General features: G+C 44.2%; 1 protein-coding gene across 3 annotated transcripts in view; it reads right to left on the bottom strand.

Moving 5' to 3' along the window:
* The window catches only part of ATRN (attractin), a 298,845-nt gene that overhangs the window by 229,877 nt on the left and 44,904 nt on the right, over positions 1 to 24,064 (bottom strand). For all 3 annotated transcript variants that reach the window (XM_078599563.1, XM_078599565.1, XM_078599564.1), the window contains exons 2-3: positions 10,089 to 10,172; positions 5,961 to 6,074 (exon numbers count right to left, since the gene is read on the bottom strand). In XM_078599563.1, the coding sequence (XP_078455689.1) occupies positions 5,961 to 6,074; positions 10,089 to 10,172 (198 nt within the window). The remainder of the gene's footprint in view (positions 1 to 5,960; positions 6,075 to 10,088; positions 10,173 to 24,064) is intronic.

The raw sequence follows: 24,064 nt of genomic DNA, 5'->3' as shown, positions 1-24,064 counted from the left end.
AGATTCACTCCTTTGGCTGTTATTCTGTCATCTGTCGTCTCGTCGCTTGGCCATCATCCGCTCATCGCGATGTGCCCTAGCCAAGTCCACTTAAAGTTCCTCCACAGTAATAATATCTACGGTTATTTTGTGCTCGTTTCTTGATCCGTCTCACGGTTTCATTCTAAACTTGCACAACCGAGAAAAACTACTTGTTACCAGTGTCCTCGTTCTGGCTGCTGTAAATGTCCAAACGATGGGCCACTTTGTTGAGCTATCATTTGTGGTCGCCAGGTCGCTTCTGAAAAATAAGTTCATACCTCGGTGGGCTCTGCCTGGTAGGATGTGGATAGTTTAGTTTTATTTTAAATGTGTTTTGGTGAATTTGTTGACCTTTCTTGTACTCTGCACTACTAACATGTTTGTACAGTTTGTAGCTGTAACGTTCTTACCCACCCCTAATGGACATCTGTGAAAAAGAGCTTCATAGCTCATCGAATTCCTCCAGTCTATATAAATATTCTGATTCTGATCAACACGTTGCTTTTCAATCTAAAAAGTCACCTTTTCAACAGCGCAGCACCCTGCCGCCTCTACGTTGTGGTTCCCCATCTGCTTGTACAACATACACTCGGTTTTTATTTTCCAATCGTGTTCCCTCCAATGATGATTTTTTAGTTCCGAAGCAAATGAAAAAAGGGATTAGCAATTATTTCAGCCGAATTCCATTTCAAATTATTTTAGTGATAAATAAATATTCAGATTCTGTTAACAGCATTACCTTCAATTGCAGAATAAAAGTTGACAAGATTCAGAACGTGTTGGACAAATTGTCCTGGAATACAAGTCGAGCAGCCCGCTGTGCAGCCGTGAGATGAAATGGGTTTGCGCACACAGCAAGCCATTTCCTGGCTGTGCCTCACACTCCTGTTTGATCAATGCATGTACGTATGTTGAACTTCTTTAGCATGGTACGTAGCCAATCGGAGGTGTGGGGGGAACGGCAACGAACTAAACACAAAAAGCAGTTATAAAGAAATTCGTTTTCAATGTAGATTTAAAAGAACACAGCTCCAGTGGCTTCCTAACATCGGAATAAAGAGCGTTGCAGACGGCCGCAGAAGCGCATCTGAAAGCGCGCGATGTGGTGACCGTCTTCGTTCGATGGATAGCCAAAAGCCGCTGTGAGGATGACCGGGAGTTTGCGTGATAGTTTATGCCCCTTGACGAGAAAACCCAATACATGCGCAGGGAAGCGATGGTAAAATTACACAGTCGGCTCCTGACTCCATCTTTGGCTGGGAAGAGGCTGATGGGTAATGAGCTGTATTAATGTTTTTTCCCACGAGAAATTGCGAGCGCTATCACGGTCCCAGTGCGCATCTGCAGACGGGGCCAGTGAACACACAGTAGCATGCGTTCATTAATACGTGCACCCACAGAAGACTCTCGCAAGCCTTGAAAGTCTGCGCACGCGTAAACAAAGACAAAGATCCCCCGAGTAGCACCTATTGAGGCCATTAACGGCACACGATGGGGTGGTGCGGCCAGTACCATGCCCAGCCGTTACTGATATTGGTGGTAAGCAGGAATTGAACTCGCTTTGCCGGGTTTGTAGTGCAGCACGTTAAGTATACACTAGACACATAAAACACGCGCGATGCCCCGTGTTTCTACACAGGCGGAAAACTCAATCACCAGCAAAAGTACAAATGTCCGCAGCAAATAAATATGCGGAAACACATTTGCACGCTCAATTAACGCAATTCAGTAGAGGCACATTTTTAACTTCTGCATCTCAATTTGCATCTCATTTTATGCGTTTCCAATTTCCCAGTTATTTTTGTTGGGTTTTAGATTATTAAACAATATAATACAAGCGGACACAATTTTTTCTCTCTCCCTTTTACATTCACTGCTATTTTTACTTTAATTTGGTAATAGACTATAAAAGCACGTGTGCCAAGCGCGCGAGTAATAATAAGGCATTCTGCCGCCTTGATACATTGCCGTGAACAATTGTCATAATTAAACTAAAGTTGGTTTCTCTCCGCAAAGGCGGCACACGTGTGGTCCATAACAAACGTTTCACGCTTTCCGTTGCCATAAGAAAACTACTCCGCTGGCATAAACCCATCTGACATCATCTATTCAGGATCGCCAGCCTGAAAAACCAGGTATGGAAATGTTGCTCGCTCATCTGGTAGATGTGTTCAAATATGTAATCACGGTGTGGCGTTGGGAGGTTTAGCAGACTGTTAATTTGCAAAAAAACTCAACACATTCGTCAAAGAAAAAAAAAGATACATCAAATATTACGTAAATATTATATAGCTATAACATAGCCTATTATACATATATATTTTTAACGCAGTGTTTTTGAGGAATGTGTTTAGTTTGCTTTGTTCATTGTGCTTGTGAACCACTGCCCACGCAGCATCAGCAAATAATTTGTTTAACGCAGTTTCAGGTTATCATTTACGATGACACTTTCGTCTCTGGTCTGCTAAAAATGTTGTTGCGATGCAATGGCCTACACCTTTCCGACAGACACGAGATGATCCAAGTGTACGCATTTAAATAATAGACGAGTTCGGTGGAGTAGAATAGATAACGACTATCGAAGAAAATGGATAAATAGGTCCAATATGAAGCCATGCGGAGAGAATATGGCCACAGGTGGAGCAACTGAATATGGCCATGGGTAAAATAACCGTACATATTGTAACCGTTGATTCCATCTATAGCTTAGCAAATTCTTGATCTGCAGGCAAACGTGATTGCAACATACTACAGTTTCTCATAAGTGACTTAAATGCTGCTATAAACTGTGCTGAATGATGTAATTTTCCCCATACAGCAACATGATTAAGAAATCCTTGTTAATAAGCATTGAAGGTTGAACGTTGTTAAAGGTTTTTATTCGCATTCATTAGCAATGGATTAAACATAAGTACATGTGGATGGGTGATTGGTTATCAAGATGGGCCATCATTTGTTCCCTAATTGCGTGGAGTATTATACTCAAAACCTACAAGCACACATGGCAAAGCAAGCCCACTGCTCTTTTAAGCACAGCGCTGCAGCAGAAAGCACCACAAGCAGAGGTCACATTTCCTTTCTGTGCGATGAATCTGTGTTGCGTCTAATTCAGTGACAGGGAAACTAATGAAAGTACAAGACAAGTCGTGAGGTTTCCGTGCATCTCTTGGGGAAAGGGATGTGAGAATGGTGGCAGGAGAAAGATCAGTGGGTGGCGGGGCGGGGGGAGGACGGAGAGGAGACTGGCGCTGGCTATAAGGGAGAGTGCTTGCGTGAGGTCATCTCTCGGTGGGGGTTGGGTGAACTGATCCCACTCTCGCGCCGAACATCTCTGACCGGAATCATAATATTTATTTTTACTGCAGGAGGAATCCGAGGAGCTATAAAGCTCTTTTTCACAGATGCCCAGTCGGGGCGGGTACGAACGTGACAACAACAGTACAAAAACGCGATCAATATCACGCAATCCCGAGTGCACGCGGCTCAAACCTTCTCTCGACACTTTGATGTACGTGGACTAGAACAGGCCTGTGCCTGCCTTCTAGTGTCTCAGCATCGATGCATTTGGTCGCGCACGCGCACGCCCGTGAGTGTTAAAATTAATTACCATGAAAAACTAGCCTGGCAAGCTAATTCGAGAACGTATATGCGTAACACTCACAATCTTAGAATGTGCAGAGCTACGTGTAACTGATTAAAATCCAATATGATTAGCACAAATTTTATTTTTTCTACTCCCAGTGTATCGGATGTAGCTGGTAGACTTAAATAAATGATTAATAGATTTACATGTACTTCACATTGAGGTATTTTGCACACATCTCAAATAGACCAGCATGCTTATTAATAATAAATATTACGGGGTGTAATTTAACGCTACAAGTTTCGGGCGAACATCAAACCAATTGCATGCCAAGACAATACAGACGCCAACAATTGGATGAACCCAGAATCTGAATCTTTAATCATACCGAAGGAATTCGATGAGCTATGAAGCTCATTGTCACAGATTTCCAGCTACATAAACCCACAGGCACTTCAGTCAACGGTTCACGCAACTCCTTCCCGAAGTACGTACAATTTACACGCCACACCTAACAACTTTCTCAAAGAAAAGGTGACGCACTTTTAGGAAGCGGACAGAACAATGTGTGTGGCTGGGTGGTTCAGAGGTCCTGGGTTCGAGTCCAGGTGTCAGCCTGCCCCATGATTAAAACCCGGTCTCAAGGTAAGTGACGGTTGATGGTCAAAAAAAGCCACATCGTGTGAGATTTCGTTTTTTCACTTAATTTGCGACAAAAAAAATCCAGTTTTGTAGATAAAATAAAAATGCAGCTTGACTGCTGTGTAGAGAACATTTCTACAGGCCGTTTTCTCTACCACAGGGTAATGCACTACTCTGAAAGAGCTCCAAATGTACAATTCCTCTTACTACATGATGAACATTGGAACAAAACTGATCAAAATAGAACATAAAATGGACATAACAAAAAACCATAGTACATATGCAAGGCACGTGTATACGTTCTGGCCACAGTGTAGCAAAATACATGTATTTTGGAGAGGTAAGATACAACGTAGTAGTCGGATTGCATGTATTACACTCGTCAGTACAAGGTCTCACTGTTCGATGCGGGGAAACGCATCGTGTATGGGGACACCGAAAGTGTGGGCCCAATGGAAAATTTTAATGAAACATAAAATACATTCACAACAAAACACGAATACACGTATGGCATTATCATGAATGCAGTCCATTATATTAGAAATGCCACCACCTGCTAATTATTATAACTTAGGAATAATAGATAAATGACCACCGGGGTAGGAGCAGAGAAAGACCTACTTTTATCCAAAGCCCCGTAACAATGTCCCGTGTAAAAATCAAGGGAAACGTTCCGGTTTTCACTACCACTTAGCGGGCTAAGTAAAGACACAGCGATACTTGCCAGAGGAGATTTAATGTGCGGGGCAATGCTATGTTGGGTGGTAAGTAAAGGGTTAACGGAACGAGCCAGGGCTCTGCTGATGACTACACCAAGGTTGTGATTTAGGTTCGTGTTCAAACACGGGAGGTCACAATTGGGGTCAAAAGGCTCGCACGAAGCAAGTCCGCATGCACGCAGTGCCGGGGAATACAGCCATCAAGAGAGCCACCAATACATAGGAGGTAAACATCTGGGAGTTTGTTCTGGGGAAGTGAGAGAAATATACGCTTCTCGGAGTGTCTTCAATGTGGACACGGTGAGTGTATTTATTTATTTATTTAGCAGATGCAAAGTCCCTAAGCCAAGTGGTTGCTTCTGGTCCTGCTGTGTGGAGGGTGAGTAGGCCTCCACTTGAGTTTGTGGATTGAGCAGACTTTTAGGATGTGGTGCACAGTTTTCTCCACCCCACAGCCACATAGGGGGCTTGCTCTTATGCTCCATCGGTGGAGGTTGGCAAGGTATGGGCCATGACCAGTCCTGAACCTGTTGAGGGTGGACCACTCCTTTCTGGCGAGGTTGAAACCTCGTGAATGCAACTCTGGGTTATAAAAGACAAAAATCCCAACATTGACGCCAGCCGCCTTTGTTCTCACTTGATGACACCGCAACAGCAATTAAGCCTTAAGCCCCCTGCCATGCTATTCCCAAAGCCAGTGACACCCTGTGCCAAACGCAGCATTAGAAGATTAAAGGATTACAACAACAAAAAACCATCCGGTTAATGTACTAACCCACCCAGTCACATTCCAGCCAACGCTGGTCAAATATATTGCCCCCAACGGCGCTTTTGTGAAAAACATCCATGGATATGGGAGATGGAAAAGAAAATGAGAATTGCGTGCGCTCATAGCCGTGGCGGAGATCAACGGGCACGGTCACAGGATTGAGATTCGCGACGTTAAAGAATCGCACGCGTGGTCAAGAGGGAGGGGGGGGGGGGTTACTGCTCACCTGAAAACAGCCAGCAGCGGAGCGTAAATGGAGTCCCCGTCGAACACGTACATGTGGTCCCAGCTGCACTCGGTGGCGAAGTGGTTGAATCGCAGCCGCAGCTCCACATTCTTACTGCGGGCACAGTTAAGCCGTGGCGAGCCACGCGTCAGCATAGGCTAGCTGTCATCCCAGTACAGGTGGTGAGCTGGCTATGTATGTAGGAACTTCTTTCACACCGTAAGTAGCCAACCGTGCTAAATCTGAGGTGTGGGGGGGGGGACAAACTAAACGCAGAGAGCAGTTCTACCGAAATAGTTTTCAATCAAGGTGATTTAAAAGTGCATAACTCCAGTGGCTTCCTAAAATCGGAAGAGCATTCCAGATGGCTGCAGAAGCGCATCTGAAAACGCGCGGTGCAGTGGCCATCTTTGTTCGATGTCGAGGTGTAGTAAAGCTGTGAATCGGCACAGGTGAACCGTGCATCAATATATCTGAGAGCTGCAGCTAGCTTACCCACAACACTCACTAACAGCACAATGATCTTCTTGGTTCTTTCGGTACAGTCACGTAGAAGGGAAATAATAAAATAATAAAAATAAAACATAATCAAATACAATTCTTATGACGTTTCGGCCACAATGCAAGCAGCCGTCCTCAGGTGAAGAACAGGTCTGTCGGAAAGACAGCGTCTGAATGAGCACCACCAAGCTTGGCAGCGTATATTTAAGCTGGGTTAGAGGGGAAAGGGCGCCTTGACGTGCCTTGACGCCCTTCCCCCTCTAACCCAGCTTAAATATACGCTGCCAAGGGTGGTGGTGCTCATTCAGACCCTGTCTTTCCGACAGACCTGTTCTTCACCTGAGGACGGCTGCTTGCGTTGTGGCCGAAACGTCGTGAGAATTGTATTTTATTATGTTAAATTTTTATTATTTTATTATTTCCCTTCTACGTGACTTTACCGAAAGAACCAAGAAGATGAATCCCTGCAGTCACAAAAGCTTTAAAGCACGTAATGATTTTCACGAGATCTGTAGTAGATAACATCAGTACCAGGTGAGGTGTAAACACACGCGAGACATGGTCGGCCCAAGATTCATTGTTACCATCATAGGATAGCAATTCAATTTTAATTATTCCTGTATACGTAGGGGTGAGACATTCATGACCACAGGCGAGCTGGTGAACTGGCTTTGTACTGGTACGAGAGCGAGCTGTACATGAGTTGTATGCGAAAGTTGCAATATGCGAGTGCTGTTTGCACGTTGTGTAGTGGAGGAAGAACACATGGCAAGCAGCGTGCAGTCAACTCAAGGGAGGTATTACCATTCGGACACCATTTGATAGCTTTGAAAGCTTTAAAATGCATAGGGAAAAAACACAAATATAAATGCATTAACGCCTTCACACTGTTCAAACAGTGGCGCTGTATCGACTGTGTATGCATTGGTCACGTGCTCTCATTCTCATTATTAAGTCTGCAGCGAGTGTCCTCGGAAAACCCCCCATGTCAATTACTGAATTATATTGTGAAGAAAAGGTAAATATATTTAAGGAAATCTGAGCGGCATTTTATCCGCATTCACCGAGGAGTGAACTCGGCAGCTGTGATTTCTTATACAGTTTGTGTGGCCAGCTCCCAACACGATAGATGTATTAATTATCACGTGACTGGCACGACATTGTAAATTTTAGTAACATCACTGTATGGTCACCGCTTCATTCTGCAAAGCAAATGGCACACTTAAAGATCCGTTACTATTATCCACTCTGATGTAAAATGTGCCAATTGTGACTGTTATCATTTGAGATAGCCATGCGACCACCCACTTCAGCAAAAAAAAGAGAGCAAAACCATAATTTCTATTACTATTCGTCTATCTGGAAGCAGTGAAAATAATCTGAAGTCCTCACCAATGGCTTTATGGCAAAATTGTTAACACTGAAGATACCGTAATGTGTCATACATGGTGGTAAAACAAAAATAATCGCTATGACTATTATAGCTAGCGAGGGCTTGATGGCTTATGAGACCCATGAGTGATTTTCCGCTTAAGAATTTGGTACATTATCCGGTGATTTCCACTGCAAATTACTGGCGATTTTTTCTTAGCGAGAGAGAGAGAGGGATTCACGTGGCGTTTATCTTGACAAATAAGACACAACGCTGCAGCTCCGTCTGCCAGCAAAAAACAATGTTATTTCTTGAGACAGGCTGTCTCGTGTTTCTGATGGGCAGGGTGGTGAAACTTATGTCATCTGGAAATCATCCAGTGCAGTGAAGCAGTCTTAATTTTAATGCAGAACTCTGCAAGAGCGGCTGCAACAATCGCGAGACGGACACAGACAGGGGGAGTTGAATCCGCAGGACGTCAGGATGCACGAGCGTTGAGGTCAGCAATTGCTCCGCCTGCCAAGCCCGTGTTTCGAAAGCCCCCGGACGCAATGCGGGACATGCGGAGTGCAGCGAACGTGAGGAGTGAGTGACAGAGGTGAGCCGGGTGCTTGTGAACTCAACATCCATTCACTGCCTGCTGCACTCCAGAATGTCCACCGACAATGGAAACATATTTGCTTGTGTCCCCACAGCAGCTTCCATCCATGGGTCCCAGGTCCCAGTCATGCAACCGGTGCACATAAAATATTAATAAAACCCAGTTCTCCTTTGTGCAGAATAAAGGAACAGCAAAATAGAGTGCGTGCTGAATGAGCTTCAACTAATTCTAGATTTGAAGCTTTCGTGACTGCAAGGATTCATATTGTTAGAATATGAGCTTCAACTATACACTACATGGCTGAATTTTGAACCGATCACTCAAAATCACAACAAAGCCAATTACTGACATCTTTAAGCTCTTTCTGCATTTTGTTTACGTTATATTTAGGCAGCTCTTTCGAATGTACAAAAGAATTGTAGATTAATTGGCTGATGTCAATTTCCACGTGATAAGCCACTTCATTGAGCTATCATTTGCGACCAGGTCGCTTCTGAAAAGAAGCCATCTAGCTCAGTGGGCCTTACCTTGTAAATAAGTAAAAAAAAAACAGAACATTATAGTATCCATTGCAGTGATTCCCACCCTTTGTGGACCCACAGAACACCGTCAACCCTCAAAACACTTTGCGGACCACCACTCCCAAAATAATATTGCAAATTATGAAATCAAAATCCGCAAATGCAGGTTCCGAAGGACACTTCCTATGGCCTTGCGGGGCAGCGGTGGCCCACGGGATCACAGGTTGGGAAGCACCGATAAACCGTGCGCAGCGTATACCCGTGAGCTCAAAATCTGGTTCGTACTCTTGAAATAGCCGATGAACCCCGCTGCCCCATCAGGCACTCATTATGTCTCACCACATTCATCTGAGCTACGATGCAACAAGGGACGGCAAGTGGGAGCCCAGCTAGAATCCCAATGCACGGGCCGGCGTTCAGACACAAAAGCCTCATTATGACAATTTGGCTTCAACCATGGTGAAATATAGACTCGCATCAATTCAGGATTAAGATATTCCCAACTGGTGGAAGAGGTAATCAATTAAAAGGAGCCATTAGAGTCTTTTGAAGTATATAAACTAAAAATGAAATTCAGCAAGCATATTACGCCACATCCACACTGCAAACGCATGTGTTGCACGAACCTAAAACATTGTGTTTTTCACTTTTAATTGTACAATACAAACGAATTATAGTTTCAATAAAAAAGACAGAGCAATTGTTAACATTAGGATCGTGTGTTTTTACGTACACCAAATGATGCGGTTCAGTCTATACAGCTCGAGCACCAACAGAGAAGGGGCTGGTGACCTTGAATAATTTAGACCGGGACTCGGATCGCCTAGCGACAAAGATTCGTGAACACAGGAAATGAGCCGACAGCGCTGTCAAAGCAATGGGCCTTTTGGAGGAGCACATGCAATGTTATTAATTTACCGCTGACACAACCATACCGGCAGGCCGATGAATCGTACATAGAACACCTTCACCATTGGAGTGCATGGGTGGAACTGCCACAACTTTGGACGCTAGTAAATATGCATGTTTAACGTTTTGCCCATTTCAGATAAAGAGGTAATCCCAATTCAAGAGGTGTGTGGACCCCGCAGTATGTCCATTACAGTGGTGTGATATAAAGAAGAAGTACTCACGCTCCCTGGATGAGCCACGAGCACTTGGTTTTATATTTGTAGTGGCTGGGACCATCAGTGATGACCCCAACAGGCTCCGTTAACCTACAGGGCAGAAAAATACACGCACACAGACGTACACAAATGGACACGCGCGCGCACACACACACCAGACACGAATCCGTGAGTGCACAGTGGCATACAACAACGGTGGTAATGAGCGATCGCGGCGCATCCCAAAGGACCTTGTCAGTACAGGTTTACTCACTCCTGATGGCCAGCCACACACAGAAGCAACAGAACACGACAACGCAGAGGCCATTTAAAAATACCAGCCCGGGTGAATACCCACAGCGCCGGCAACGGCGTGTGTTCGCAGCATAGCAACACGGGACCCTTTATTAAGGTCTTCATTGAAAATCAGAAACAGATTGCAATGAGCAAATTGCTTTTCAAAACTAGCAACCATTCTTTTTTAACTTCTCCTCTGGAATCATGGCACAGATCCAAGACCAGAGCAGTACCCCTAGGGTATATGGTGGATTGGGGCGACCGCCCCGGGCCCCGCACTTTGGGGGACCACCGCGCTTCGACGTCACGGTATCAGATGTAATAATTTCGGTTCAGATTCCCACCGAGGGGTTTTCCCCGGGCCCCGCAGCCCTGTCCGATAGCACACATCAATACCACGATGTGCGAATATACGATGTACTACGTTTCGGTATAACGAACTTATTTACCATTATTTTAATGGGGGGGGGGGGGGGGGGAATATAAAGGTAAGTAACAAATGAATACTCTTTGGTTTTTTCGGTAAAGTCACGTAGGTAAAAAATAAAATAAAATAAAAATGAATTAAATCACGATGTTTCGGAGGCAACACAAGCTTCTGTCTTCAGGTGGAACCGTCACAGTAATTTTGTTCCGAAACGTCGTGATTTAATTCATTCTTATTTTTTTTTACCTACGTGACTTTACCAGAAAAAAACAAAGAGTATGGACCCTTGCAGTCAAATCTCGAACAAATGAATACACTCAAATGTGCAAATAATAAAATTATCCGCCTGCGGTGCTATATAAATAAGAAAACAATTAAAATAAGATATGTTGCACATCGCAGTGCTCAGAACGTTTCTTTACATTCGTCTCGGCCAATCAGCGGAGCTGTGGTGTTTGGTGGGCAATGCAGTCTTATGACTGCACCAAAGATCACAATGATGAGTTTGAATATATTTTACAGTACACTATGTTTATTTTATTTTCGTCAGTTCGTAATATCAATACCGTACAGTATAAAACATAAATTGTCTTTGTTTACCATATGAATGGTAAGCTATGAAATTTATATAGTATGAAATGGTAAGTTACGAAGGCTGGGAACGCATCCTCAGAGTACTCACGTCATAAGCTATTCAATATACGAAGTTTCAACACACGAACGAAGCTCGGGAAACGCATCGACTGCGTACAGCGAGGAATCACCGTATACGCGTTAAGCAGCACGGTGTGGCTGCAGCATAGCCAGGGGATGACAACAGTTTTGTATCGTTTCATCCACTACGGCTTGCTTGGGAATACCGTCGTCCTGACGCACCAAGAGCCCAGACAAAGGTGCACGACGGCCTATCTCTAGTTTCCCCGCACCGCGCTTCTGCCCGTGAATGCAAGGAAAGAAGATTTAATAGAACCCAGCACAATGACCTTAAGGGTCCTTGCGCTCGACCCTGAACTGCTCTTGCGCAGCATGTGTTCAAAATTCGAATCATGACATTCATTCGCGTTTACAATGGAATTTCATTGATCGGCAGCCTAACAGAAATCTGCGTGAGTTTTTTCTCTCCCCCAGTTAAAAAATTTCAACCTAATCGGGAAAACGGGGCTTTAGTCCTTACGCTAAACCCTGTTTTCATTGTTGGTCATTGAGATATGCTTAAGATAGTACTGCTCGTTTTCATCTCTCTATTAAAATTTGTAGGGCAATGTTATTTGCAAAAACGAGGCCATGCTTTATTTGTATTAATCCGACACTACCAAGAAATTCTACCAAAAAACTTAAATTCAATCAGTAATATTATGTTGGTCTCCCGTAAGGAACACAATTGATTCTCTCCATACGTTTACATTGATCTTCCACAATGGAACACGTTTAAATATCACACCGTTCATATTCAAGGCTAATGCAGGCGTGAGTGGCTTTCGGTGAAGTAGGGCATTGTACAAAAAAATGCATTTCATTGCCAGCGGCTTTCACACATGGACTTAAGAGAGGTGCACAGTTACTCGATACAAATGATGTGTAAAAGATTTAAAGCTTCTCGGCTGTGGAGCTGACAAGAATACATCATTGCTGATGTACAGTTCATCAAATTACATAAAATGAATTTGGGCTGCGGTTGTGCACCATACAAAAAGGCTCATGTTCATAAAATAGTTTTCATTTCAATTAAACTAGCTGTGTGCATTTAATTGATAATCATGTAAAAAAAAACAATTGAATGACCACAAATCAGGAATCAAGATTTAAGCATTTTATTTACAAACGATGTATCACAACACCAGGACGACTGCATGTTTAAAATGACAGCGGCCGACTGCTAATTGACGCGCTGCTATTAGCCAGCCGTGGATGAAAATGCAAGTCAACAAAAGCAAAGCACTCTCAGTTGTGCTCCCATAATTATCTGTGCATATGAGGGGCACCACTCAACTCTAATTTAGTTATGATGGCCTCGAGTGCTTAAATGCGCCAACCGCCTTGCGTAGCCTCTAATGACACGCAACCGCTGGAAATCAGACTTTGCATCTCAGTGTCAGTATGTTGAGCACAAGCCCGCGACAATTTTGTTCTTTACATACACTTAAACAGTGATGAGGTTAAAACTACTCCGAACATCACAAGTGCATTTTTTTTCTGCCAAAAGATCCGTTCAAAGCAAGCCACGCGTGACAACGTATATGGAAATGTACACTTTCACCATCACCCATCTTTACAGGCAACATACCCATATCTTGTACAAATATAGTAGCGACTGCATTTTCCCTTAAATATCGTCACTCTGCGAGCGAAATACAGTATAGGAAATGAGAAAGTGCATTGTAAAGTGGGTGGGGAAACAGGCACAAGCGCAGAAGTCTCATCACGACATTAATTTACAATCCTCTTCACCGACATTGAACTTAAGCCAAGCGATCCCACGTATGGGCTTCAAGACTGTCGGGGCATGGTGTTGTTCACGAGCGCCTATTAAGGCTGGCAGGAGGAAGAAAAGGAGCGGTGTGGCGAGCGTCATGCTCAGCCACCCTCATACCTATATATACACAAACTCAGACACAAGCACACAGGCCGAAAGCAAAAACCTGGCTAATGAAGGAGCGCACTGTTGCTGGCAGCGATGAGAACTGGACTGATCTAAGTGATCTGTATGCGAGGCTGTGTGGATGAGCACGAGGTGCATTTGCCGATTCACATCGCCACGCTTCACGCAAATCATCCGCGGGTCATGCTCCAGCGGAGGTTTGAGCTGCAAATCATTGTTGCCCCGCAAAACAAGCCCAACTGCTGTTGCATGCTGGGTTAAGTACTACTCGCAACGTAGCAGCATTTCTGTGTCACTAGCATTAGCACTATCACATGATTAATTATTATTTTACGATTTGCAGAAAATAAACAAAGTAAAAAAATGTAAATGGAACACCGTGTACTTATTGTGGGTTCTTTAGGCCAGGGGTGAGATCACGTGATCCTTGAAAGGTGGGGGAAAAGCTCACATTCGACAATAACACTGTGGCCTTAAAAGGAAAAAAGATATAATGGGTGACATTTCGGGCATAGCCCTTCTTCACGGCACATAAAACGAAAGTAGAGTCGGCATTGTGTGGCAGCGCAGAGAGGAAAATAAGAAAAATGGAGCTCCCTCGACGCAACACGTATGACTATCATGTTGTCGAAGTGGGTACAACTACCAATGTAAAGTACATCTCTCCCATTAGAAATGTAATACTCATGATGATGCTATGAACGCCTGCTTCTGGTATCATTGCTTTCCAATACGGCATAGCGCTGCTAGGGCCGTCGGTGATAGTTATGCAAAAAAAAAAGCTGGGCTGAACACAAAAGACCTTTAAAAGGGCCTAAAATTTCCTCCTTATTTTCTAGAGACATTTTTTTTACAGAACTAAATTACTACAACGACATTCACTGGCTTTACATGCTAACATTGCAAAAAGGAATGACACCTTTAAAATATTAAATCCAGCGCTCGTGGTTTGATTTAATTATAGAAATGCTCAATAGCCAAAGCATTCCATTTCCTCGCACGCATTTTTGTGAACGGCTTGAAAGTAATTGAGATATAACGCGAGCCTGAAAGTTTCCGCTCGGCAACAAAACATGGGTGGTGGTCGGGGTGGGGAATAATAACCACACTGGATCTGCACAGCACTGATGTCATAAGTTGCAAGGGTCAAGGGTTCCTTGCTCGTGTCATATCCTTTGTAAGCTGGCGAAAGGATTTTTAAAAAATTGCTTTCAACGTGGATGGCTGCCAAGCAACGCTTAAAAAAGCACTCTTCTGAATTCAGCACCCGCAGATACAGGCAGACGACTGCATGCGAATCAGAATTTGTCGACGTTGCGATGGTTGCCACCTCGGAGTTACACCAAAGCTGGACACATCTCTAGCACGAGAATAAGAATATCTCGAAATGTCAGCTGTGGTTGGAGAACTACATGCATTGTCTTGAGTCGAGTATTATTATGTTATTACACATTATTATTACTACATATCACGACTTTTAAATTTCCAGGAAGGCAGATTTCCTAGGACAGCTACCTGAAAAAGAGAGTTCCTGGAAAAACCAGCACAGGTGGCTGCCAACGCTTGGAATTGTGTGTTCTTCATCGGTTACCCAGCTGTGATTTCAAAGCGTATTTTTTTTTACCTAATATAGCCGTGTTAAGTTCTGAGGGCAAAGAGACAATATATTAATAACGGTGGCGTATTTCCATGCACAGCTTTAATTCTGCCTCTACACAGGGCAGAAGGATGTAGTGTCAACACGTAGGCACTCGCAACAAATATTCTGCAATCGACTGATAATGATGGTTTCAACTAGCAGGCTTTTGGCTAACCATCAAACAAAGACGGTCGCTGCATCTCCCGCTTTCAGATGCGCTTCTGCGGCCGTCTAGAACGCTCTTCCTTCCGATATTAGGAAGCCACTGGAGCTATGCACTTTTCAATCTTGATCGAAAACTAATTTATTTATAAATGATTTTTGTGCTTAGTTTGTTGTTCTTTCCCCACACCTCTAATGAGCACTGTTGGCTATGTACGGGGCAAAAGAAGTTCAACATACACAGACACGTTAAATGTTGTGCGTTGATCTCCAACACACCGGTGGTGCTGCTGCTGAACCGATAACAAATTTGCTCGTTTGCTCACGAGACAACTATTTTATTCGGCCGTGTCGGGTGGAGGAGGGTGTACGACACAAAATCAGTTCTGGATTTATTCTCAGTTTGTCCATTATCTACCCGGAGAGGCTCCAACCATTTCCCATTTCAGGTCAGCTCCCATCCATAACGTCTGGGGCCTGTTGCTGTGAGTGTTTCAGTCGTAGGGAAGAGGGGGGGTGGAAGTGTATTTGGTCTCTAACCGGCACTTGTAGCAAATTGTGAAATACTGCAAAATTCTTTGGGTCTGCCACATGTGAACGGATTGTTTCGGAAAGCATCAACACCAAAATCATTATAATCCTTGCTCACCATTATAAATGTGGCTTTTTTTCCATGATGGAGACATTGCTTTATAAAAGGAAACTGCCATGCCACCACAGCTCTGTGCACAGACGCAGCAGCAGCAGTGGCACAAAGGGAACCTTCCTCAAGGCGTTTGTTTCTTCCCATCAGCGAGGAGACTGACGGGAACACAGTGCAAAAGGGAGCTTACATCAACTTCCTAATTTAGTCTGACTCATTAGGCACATGTATTAAATTAGCGACTACTTTGACGTAAAATATAATTGCATTTAAAGTGAAAGAGTCCGGAAACCTTGCATATTCCCAAAGGTTTGTGAAGAATGCTCAGACACTCGTGTGAATGCTAATTGGTAAGTCATGGGCATCAAGGTCCCATTTTATAAAACAAAAAAATACCACATTTAACACACGACAATAACACACCTATGTGCAGTAGCTAACAAAATTGACAATAGTTAATCACGTTCCTATGCATTTATAGCACTTAGAATCTGGCACCTAATTAGCTGACACTGCAAATATAAAATAAAAACTTTTAAAAAGAAAATCTCAGTTGCGAAAGATTAATTATTTTTACGACGAATTCAGCACGCGCTATAAACACGACATTCTTATTAAAATTATTACACAGTTTTTATCTCGAGCGTCGTTTAGAAGTTTTCGAGACAATGCGGTGTTGTGAGTTTCTGTGATGCATTTGAGGCAGTTCCCTAATTCATAAACACGTGGTGTCTGTAACATCATCCAGATCTATTAGACTGCAGTGTGAGCCTTAACACGTAGGTTGTCGTGAACAATATTATCCATAAGAGGTTTTTTGGGTGAGATCGCGTAAATATGAATGTGTCGTGAAACCCGCCACACCATCCTACGCAAGTAATTGATAAGGTTTGTCACGTTAACGAAACATGCCAATTATTTACGATTTCAGCACACGGGTGTGTTGGAGAGTAAACCCACAACATTTACAATTTCTCAGTTGCTGAAAAAGATATCCCTTGGGTACGCACTTACATTCTTAAACAGAAAACCTTGAGCAACCTTCAATGTCACGTGACAGAAACATTCAAAACAGTCACAGCCGAGATGTCAGCAATCACCTTCAAATCTCGAGGTGCGTCGCTCACGTGGAGATTAGAAGCAGCGGTTAGCTAATGTTAATGTAAGGAATTAAAAATGCTGTGCCCCAGCATGTAGTGCGGTGCTAGAAGGTGATCTAGGGCGGTGTAAGAGGTGATGGTAGTAGTGGGCAATGATAGTGCTGGTGGTGGGTTTCCACCAATTAAAGGGCTGCCAGGTAATCATTGCACCTAGCTTTACACACACTGGTGACGGTGGAGGTTGCTACCAGAGGTGATGGTAGTCGTGGGTAGTGATGGTGCTGGTGGTGGGCTTCCACCAATAAAGGGCTGCCCGGTCTAAAATGGAAACATTACAGCCAGTTATGACTTAAACTGGTTGATAACGTCCTTCCAGTGATTGCTGAGTTTGGAACCATCTTCTCGGTTGAAATTGGCGTCTGTCTCAAATTTTTCCATGACAACATTGGCTACAACCGGAGATAAGGGAGAACCCATTGGGGTACCTTCCGGTTGTAGCCAATGTTTTCATAGAAACATTTGAGACAGATGCCATCCAGGCATCCACTCTACGTCCGTCGTTGTGGAAGAGGTACGTAGATGACACGTTCGTCATCTGGCCACATGGCCAACCAGCTGTTGAACCAATTCCTCAACCACATCAGTTCCATACAATCAGCCATCAAATTCACCATGGAGGTGGGAAAGGATGACAAGCTACCATTCTTGGATGTTTTAATCGAAAAGAGACCAGATGGCTCAATGGGCCACTGTCTACAGGAAAGCCTACCTAAAACCTGACTCCCACCACCATCCATCCCAGAAGAATTCCCTCATCAAAACTCTACACCATAGAGCTCAATGTATTTCCGACCATCATCACCTAGCCATTGAACTGGAACACGTACACCAAGCTCTCAAGACGAATGGATACTTCAGACTACACAATCTGTAAAGCTATCACACTAACCGTTGGGAAAGAACCATCTGAGGACCCAATCAAAACCATCACCTTGCCATACATAGCAGGGGTCACCAAAAAGATTTCCAAAATCATGAGTAAACACAAGATCCAGGTTCGATTTAACACAGTACATAAAATTCGTGATCTGATCCCATCTGTGAAGGATGCAATACCCCGGCATCTACAAACTAAGCTGTGTCTGCGGCAGCAGTTACATTGGGGAAACTAAGCGACATGTCTCGGACCGTGTTCGTGAATACAAGGCAGATAAACACTTGTTGCGGCAAGGAGTTTTTACAGAGGGGCATATTGAGCATCAAAGGTTTCCGCAAACAGCGTGGGGGTACGTGGGCAAGTGTGCCCCCCTGTTGCGCGGATAGACAGAGGTAACGCGAATGAGTCTCAGACGTAAAGAGGCGATGTCTTGCTTGCCGCGGGGCCGTTCTTTTAACCCATGGTGTGACGCGGACTGCACTGCGGGCAATTTAGGTTTTGTCCCTTTGACATTACGCTAATAGCGTACATTTCAAATAAACCCGGGGGGGGGGGGGGTGAAGACTAAATACATTATTACAGTTAATCAGATCCACGTTTCTGTAAATTTCACAATAACCTCCCGAACATAACTCACGTGTGGCCAACGCTATCTGAATTGGAGCACAAATATCCTCGCGCACCTTCCCCGGCACGTTTGCACTCTCCGCACACTACTTTTAGCTCTTTTAAACGATACATTTCTTTCTTGGTCCCACCTCGCACAGGTTTCTCGTTCATTTTATACGCAACACGTTTTCTCACTTTCACGGGGAATCCAATAGCCTGCATCGCAGTAAATTAAAGCGTGAGCCCTGGGAGGGCAACATGTGAATGTTCTCTTGCTGCTGGCTGTGGAGGGGTCTGCAGATAATGAAACAGGAGGCCACATGGCGGGGGGGGGCAGAGGGTATTTGGGCTTCACTTCGCTGTTAAGACTCCTCGACAGGACAAATGGTGCTACCGCAAAGCGCGCTGTGGTGGGTGCCTCACCCATTGCACACAGCGTGACTTGCAACCCCAAAACTAAAGTTGCACTCCGCTCAGGTCATTTCACAGTGGCTAACCATCGAAACGAAAGACGATCAACCGCATCGCGTGGCGCTTTCAGGTGCGCTCTTCTGCAGCCGTCTGGAACGCTCTCCCTCCTTCTGATATTAGGAAGCCACTGGAGCTATGCACTTTTAAATCTAGATTGAAAACTAATTTCTTTAGAGCTGCTTTTTTGTGTGTTTAGTTTGTTGTCCTTCCCCGCGCCTCTGATTTGCACGGCTGGCTACGTACAGTGTGAAAGAAGTTCAACATGCATACATACACCGTACCTCGCACCTGTCATTTCACCATTTCACACCATGTAGACTTTATTCTTGAAAAAACAAATGTCAGGCCTATTTCTGCCTCAGTTAGACACGGTTTTTTTTGTCTCACCTGGCAAGGCCATATACAGTACTCACAATATGATGCTCATCTTAAGGCTCTACAAGTAGCACGCTAACTTTACAGAAGGATGCATGAAAATGGTTAATGGCAATTTAACCAAAACCTTAACCAGCCCAATCACCCATCTTTCCATAACGAATACATTTCATAAGACGCATATCCAATGGGAAGAGCGTTTCAGCTGAGCTGGCCAGAATTTTCCCAGCACTGAATGTGTTTACTACATCGCAATCGAGCATGCGATAAATTAACATCCAGAAATTAAAATCCGAGTTAATAAAACGGGCTGACGTGGGGAGATGGCATTGGTTGTCGCTCCCTCGGGACTGGAACTGAGCAGCATCGATTTAAATAACATTCTCCAAGCATGGGAAAACTCAACACCCCGGGATAAAAAATAAAATGTTTGCATTCGCCTGTCGTATGGAACAAACCTGCTTCAACCGATCAGCAATGTCAGGCGAGGCCAATGTATTAATTGAATGATTAACGAGTTAAAATTATCCACACTTTTAACGTTCACTGCATACCTGGTGCTCTCTCGTAGTTGAGAGCAAAAATTGACGTTTCACACCCGCATCGAACAAACGCGTGATATTTGGAACGTGTACCGGAGTGCACAGGTGATAGTAATAGATTCATTGGGCGAGTGTCGATTTTCCATACATCATACTAAACAGGAGTTGGCTCATCTACCTACAGTATCGGCACGTTGAATTTTCAACTGCTGATCCAGTGGCTGATCGTATACTTTAAAGCACCTTGGTAACACACATGGACAAGTGAAACGAACAGAGAATCCCCTCCCATGGAATTTTAAAAAATGTGGGTGTTCGAAACTTGGGTACCAACCAATGGCAGCGGGTGTTTGTTTACAACTAATTATCATGTCCAACGGAATGTGTGATAGGTGTTGTTCATACTTAAGGTTTGGTTCGGAGCACCAACAACATAAAAACCCCCACCGCAAAAATAAACATGGCACTTTTCCACCATCGAGAAAAAAACCTTCCAGCCATAGCAACAGAAATGGGTTGCATAAGCTGAGTGGTGCACCATGCACATTGGTCAGTGTGAGCTGGAGCATTACCCTCTGATGATTTCCTGGACACCATCCAAGTCAGCACCGTGCAGGGAGGGCAGCAGCAGCACTTAATATTACATTAGTTACAACAGTGGCTGGATACGAGTCGGACTGCCATCCAAGTGAGTTATGCACAAATAAGGCTCTGCTGATACCAAGTGCATCCCGAGATCTATGGCCGAGATCTATGGGTAGCAAAATGCACGGTCGAAATAAGCTTTCCCTAGAAATGAAAAAGCTGCTCCGTGCCAATTGCTGTCATTCAGACGCCCAAGTATTACCACCACAGCCGAGCAAATGCTGGAAGAGCAGCAGCTTGGTTTAAACAGTCTTGTTATCACTGTCATAACTAGCACGTGTGTTGCCCAAAATAGGCAAGCGGGTACGGGCGTGCACTTTCAGAATAATGCAGTACCCTGAATTAGATTAATTTGCTTTCGTTCAAATTGTTATGGATTTGCTGGAATGAATGGGGCATCGCAACATGTGTACAGTCTGTTCTCCTATAACGCGGCGGTTAGTTGCGTTCCTGAAGAAGATCGTGTTATGAAAAAAATCTCGCTATAATAAATAATGTATAATCTAGGGGGTAAAGCACAGCCCGCGATAACACGTCAGATGCGAATGCTGGCTGAACAAAGACTGAGGCGAGTGAGTAGCAGCATCTAGAAGCATCCGGCAGCATCCCGCCTCGCGCGATGCTACGCCGAGGCAGCCGTACAACCGCTTATCCCGAAGCGCGCGACGTAGTTCCGTTCACTCGATTGCTTTAAATCCAATTTGCATCTGCGTTATAAAAAATGCGTTCCCTGATACATTCATCATCGCGTGATATCCAATTCGCGTTATCGAAGAATAGATTGTATTTGGATGTAGATAATTTTAAAAAAAGGTCCCAGCAGTGTAGGAGGTCCCAAGAGAGACATCTGTGTGTGAAAAACAACCATACCTCCCCCCCCTCCATTTCTCCGAATCACTTTGGGAAATGGGCTATCCTCTAAAGCCAAGATCATTTTCATTGTGGCTTTTGGTGTGGAACGGTGGCGCAGCGGTTAGCACACCGCGCTATGAACCCGACGGCCGGACTGCGATCGGTGACAAGTGTCATCTGAACTGCAGCTGGGCCCCCCATCCCGTTCACCAGCCTGCACTGACCGGTGTGGTGAAGTATGGCTAGACAACTCCCCATTGCCGACACGGCCTTTATACAGAGTGGAATGACAAATTGCTATCAATTATAAACATTCAAAAATGTGTCTTTAAAAAGCAATTAATAGAAACCACAGTACACATTTTGTATCACGGCCATTACGATTCCATTTACTTTGAGCATATCCTTTATTAGAGGAAAAACGGTGCAATAATGGTTGTGAAAAATCAAATCACCTAGAGGATAAAACATTGAATCATTGAGAAAATGAGTAATAATAATCTACTGCAAAATAGTTTGTAGCCAAGAATTAAACATTTGTTGCTGCAGTGCGGTCATGCGGGCTAGCATGTAAAGACCCAGACACAACCGATTGGCTCTGTACTGACAGACGGTGTCAAGATGTGCGAGGTTACATAGGATGGCGTCCTCTTACCGTGAAGTGCGCAGTGATCACCAGCGCATTGTCTGTTCTAGGAAATTGACGCAAAACCATAAAGGGGAAAAATAAACTTCAACAGGCTCCGAGAAGACATCTTCCGACATTTTGCAAAACGTTCCCTTTTCTATTTTACATCCTTCGTTATAATTATAAATGTGGGTTCGCACTTTACAAAGGGAAATTATATGCCTGGCAGCTGCATTGGCTTTGCGAAATTTGCCATCAGTTGTAATGGTTTAGGTCAAGTTTGGAGAATTACCCTACAATTATGGGAACCAAATTGCTGCATTGTCCCTTTGTGAATGCTTGCCAGACTAAAAAGCGTCCAGGTACGGAGCAGCGAGGGATCGATCTGGCAACGCTGCTACCGTTAACGTGGAATTTTCGATCAAGTAATCAAATATTTTACCTCCAGATTGCTTTCAATGAAATAAAGAAAAAAAAACGAAAAACCTTCACAATAATTACTGGCCTGTAAACTTGTGGAAACGTGCAAAGAATCCACGAAACCATAGCCCGAGGCAAAATGGGGCCGAGGAGGAGGGAGACGACAGAGATGGTGGGGAAGGAAATGTACAAGTTAAAATGAATGTACAACTGCCAAATAGGCGACTTAATTTCCACGATCTCACAGATTGCCCTCCGTTATGTCTCGTAAAAAGAAATTGTCCTCTTTGCATAAGCTGATATGTGTGCGTCCTCACCCGTACAGGCCCTTGATGAACATACATGTGTCTCTTGCATAGAGCTCCCTTCTATGGCTCTATTGAGGCCTGGCATTAGAAATTAAGCGCTCGCAGAGTGCTACAGTGCAAGTTTAGACACAGCACCGCAAGCATGTGTGTTCAGGACCAGACAAAGTCATTTTTGGGGCCAAAATTTTACACGATTGTACCCTGGTGGAGGTGATCAGTGATGTGATTGGATATATTTCAAGGGCCGCATTTGCCTGGTTCGAAAGTGCTCGGATGGCAGCTATCTATCCCTGCACAGAGCACATTAAAACCCCCAAAATGTATTTCCCTCCATTAATGGCGTTAAAACTCAACGGACGTCGGCACGCGCGCTCTGCAGGCGCCTGGCATCCTATCAACAAGTGAGGAACGCCGTGTAGGGCTTCACCCGACTCGCCTTCACAGACGGACGTACTCTTAGGCTTTTTTCGGTAAAGTCACGTAGGTAAAAAAATAGAATTAATAATAGAAGTAAAATAATAAATCACGACGTTTCGGAGGCAACACAAGTCTCCGTCATCAGGTGGGACCGTCACAGCTAAATTTACTGCAGATGGACGTGGTCATCAGTTGGTTGGTTGGCAAGTTAGCGAATCCTCGTCATCCCCTATGGGACCATATTGCCGCACGCGGTCACCACGCACGGCGCGAAAACCTCTTAACGCCTTCCGCGAGTTGCCACATTCCCACCTCCCTCTGGCGCGCGCGCCAGTGTCACACTCCAATACGCGGTATACAGGGTGCTTCAAACACATTTGAACACTTATATAGGACTATCGTTTTTGATGGAAAAAGAACGAATACACTGTACCATGATAACAAATGTACGTTAGAAGCTTGAAAAAGTCAAGGAGTCTCCACTTGTTCGCCATCATTGTCAACACTTGCCGGGAATCTACTCCAGGTGGTCTCCAGAGCCCGGAGGCACATTTCTTGTGGTATTGTTAAAAATTCTCAGAAGTGTTCAAATGTTTTGAAGCACCCTGTGTAACGGCTACTGTTGTGGTAATATTGCCACTTTCAACAGCGTGCAATAAAACTCACACAATGCTATGAGAATTACTACTATAATGAGCTAAGAATGTCTGTTTGTGTGTAACGCACGTGACGTCACTCCACATGCCGCACCCACCCCCCCTGTCATTAATATTTATGAGCGGGTGGATTTTTATACTCGCGCAAAAGAATGGTCGAGCGGAAAGACTTTTTTTTTTTTTGCAAATTCGCTTTAAGTTTGACGTTTCTTTATTGAGAGTGAATCTAATAAATAATTCTAGGCAGCATAAAAAGTGGATTTGGTGTCTTTATTT

Source organism: Lampetra planeri, chromosome 12 (assembly GCF_965212315.1).
Source record: "Lampetra planeri chromosome 12, kcLamPlan1.2.h2, whole genome shotgun sequence".
NCBI classification, from domain to species: Eukaryota; Metazoa; Chordata; class Hyperoartia; order Petromyzontiformes; family Petromyzontidae; genus Lampetra; species Lampetra planeri.
This window is presented reverse-complemented; position numbering and strand designations above follow the sequence as displayed.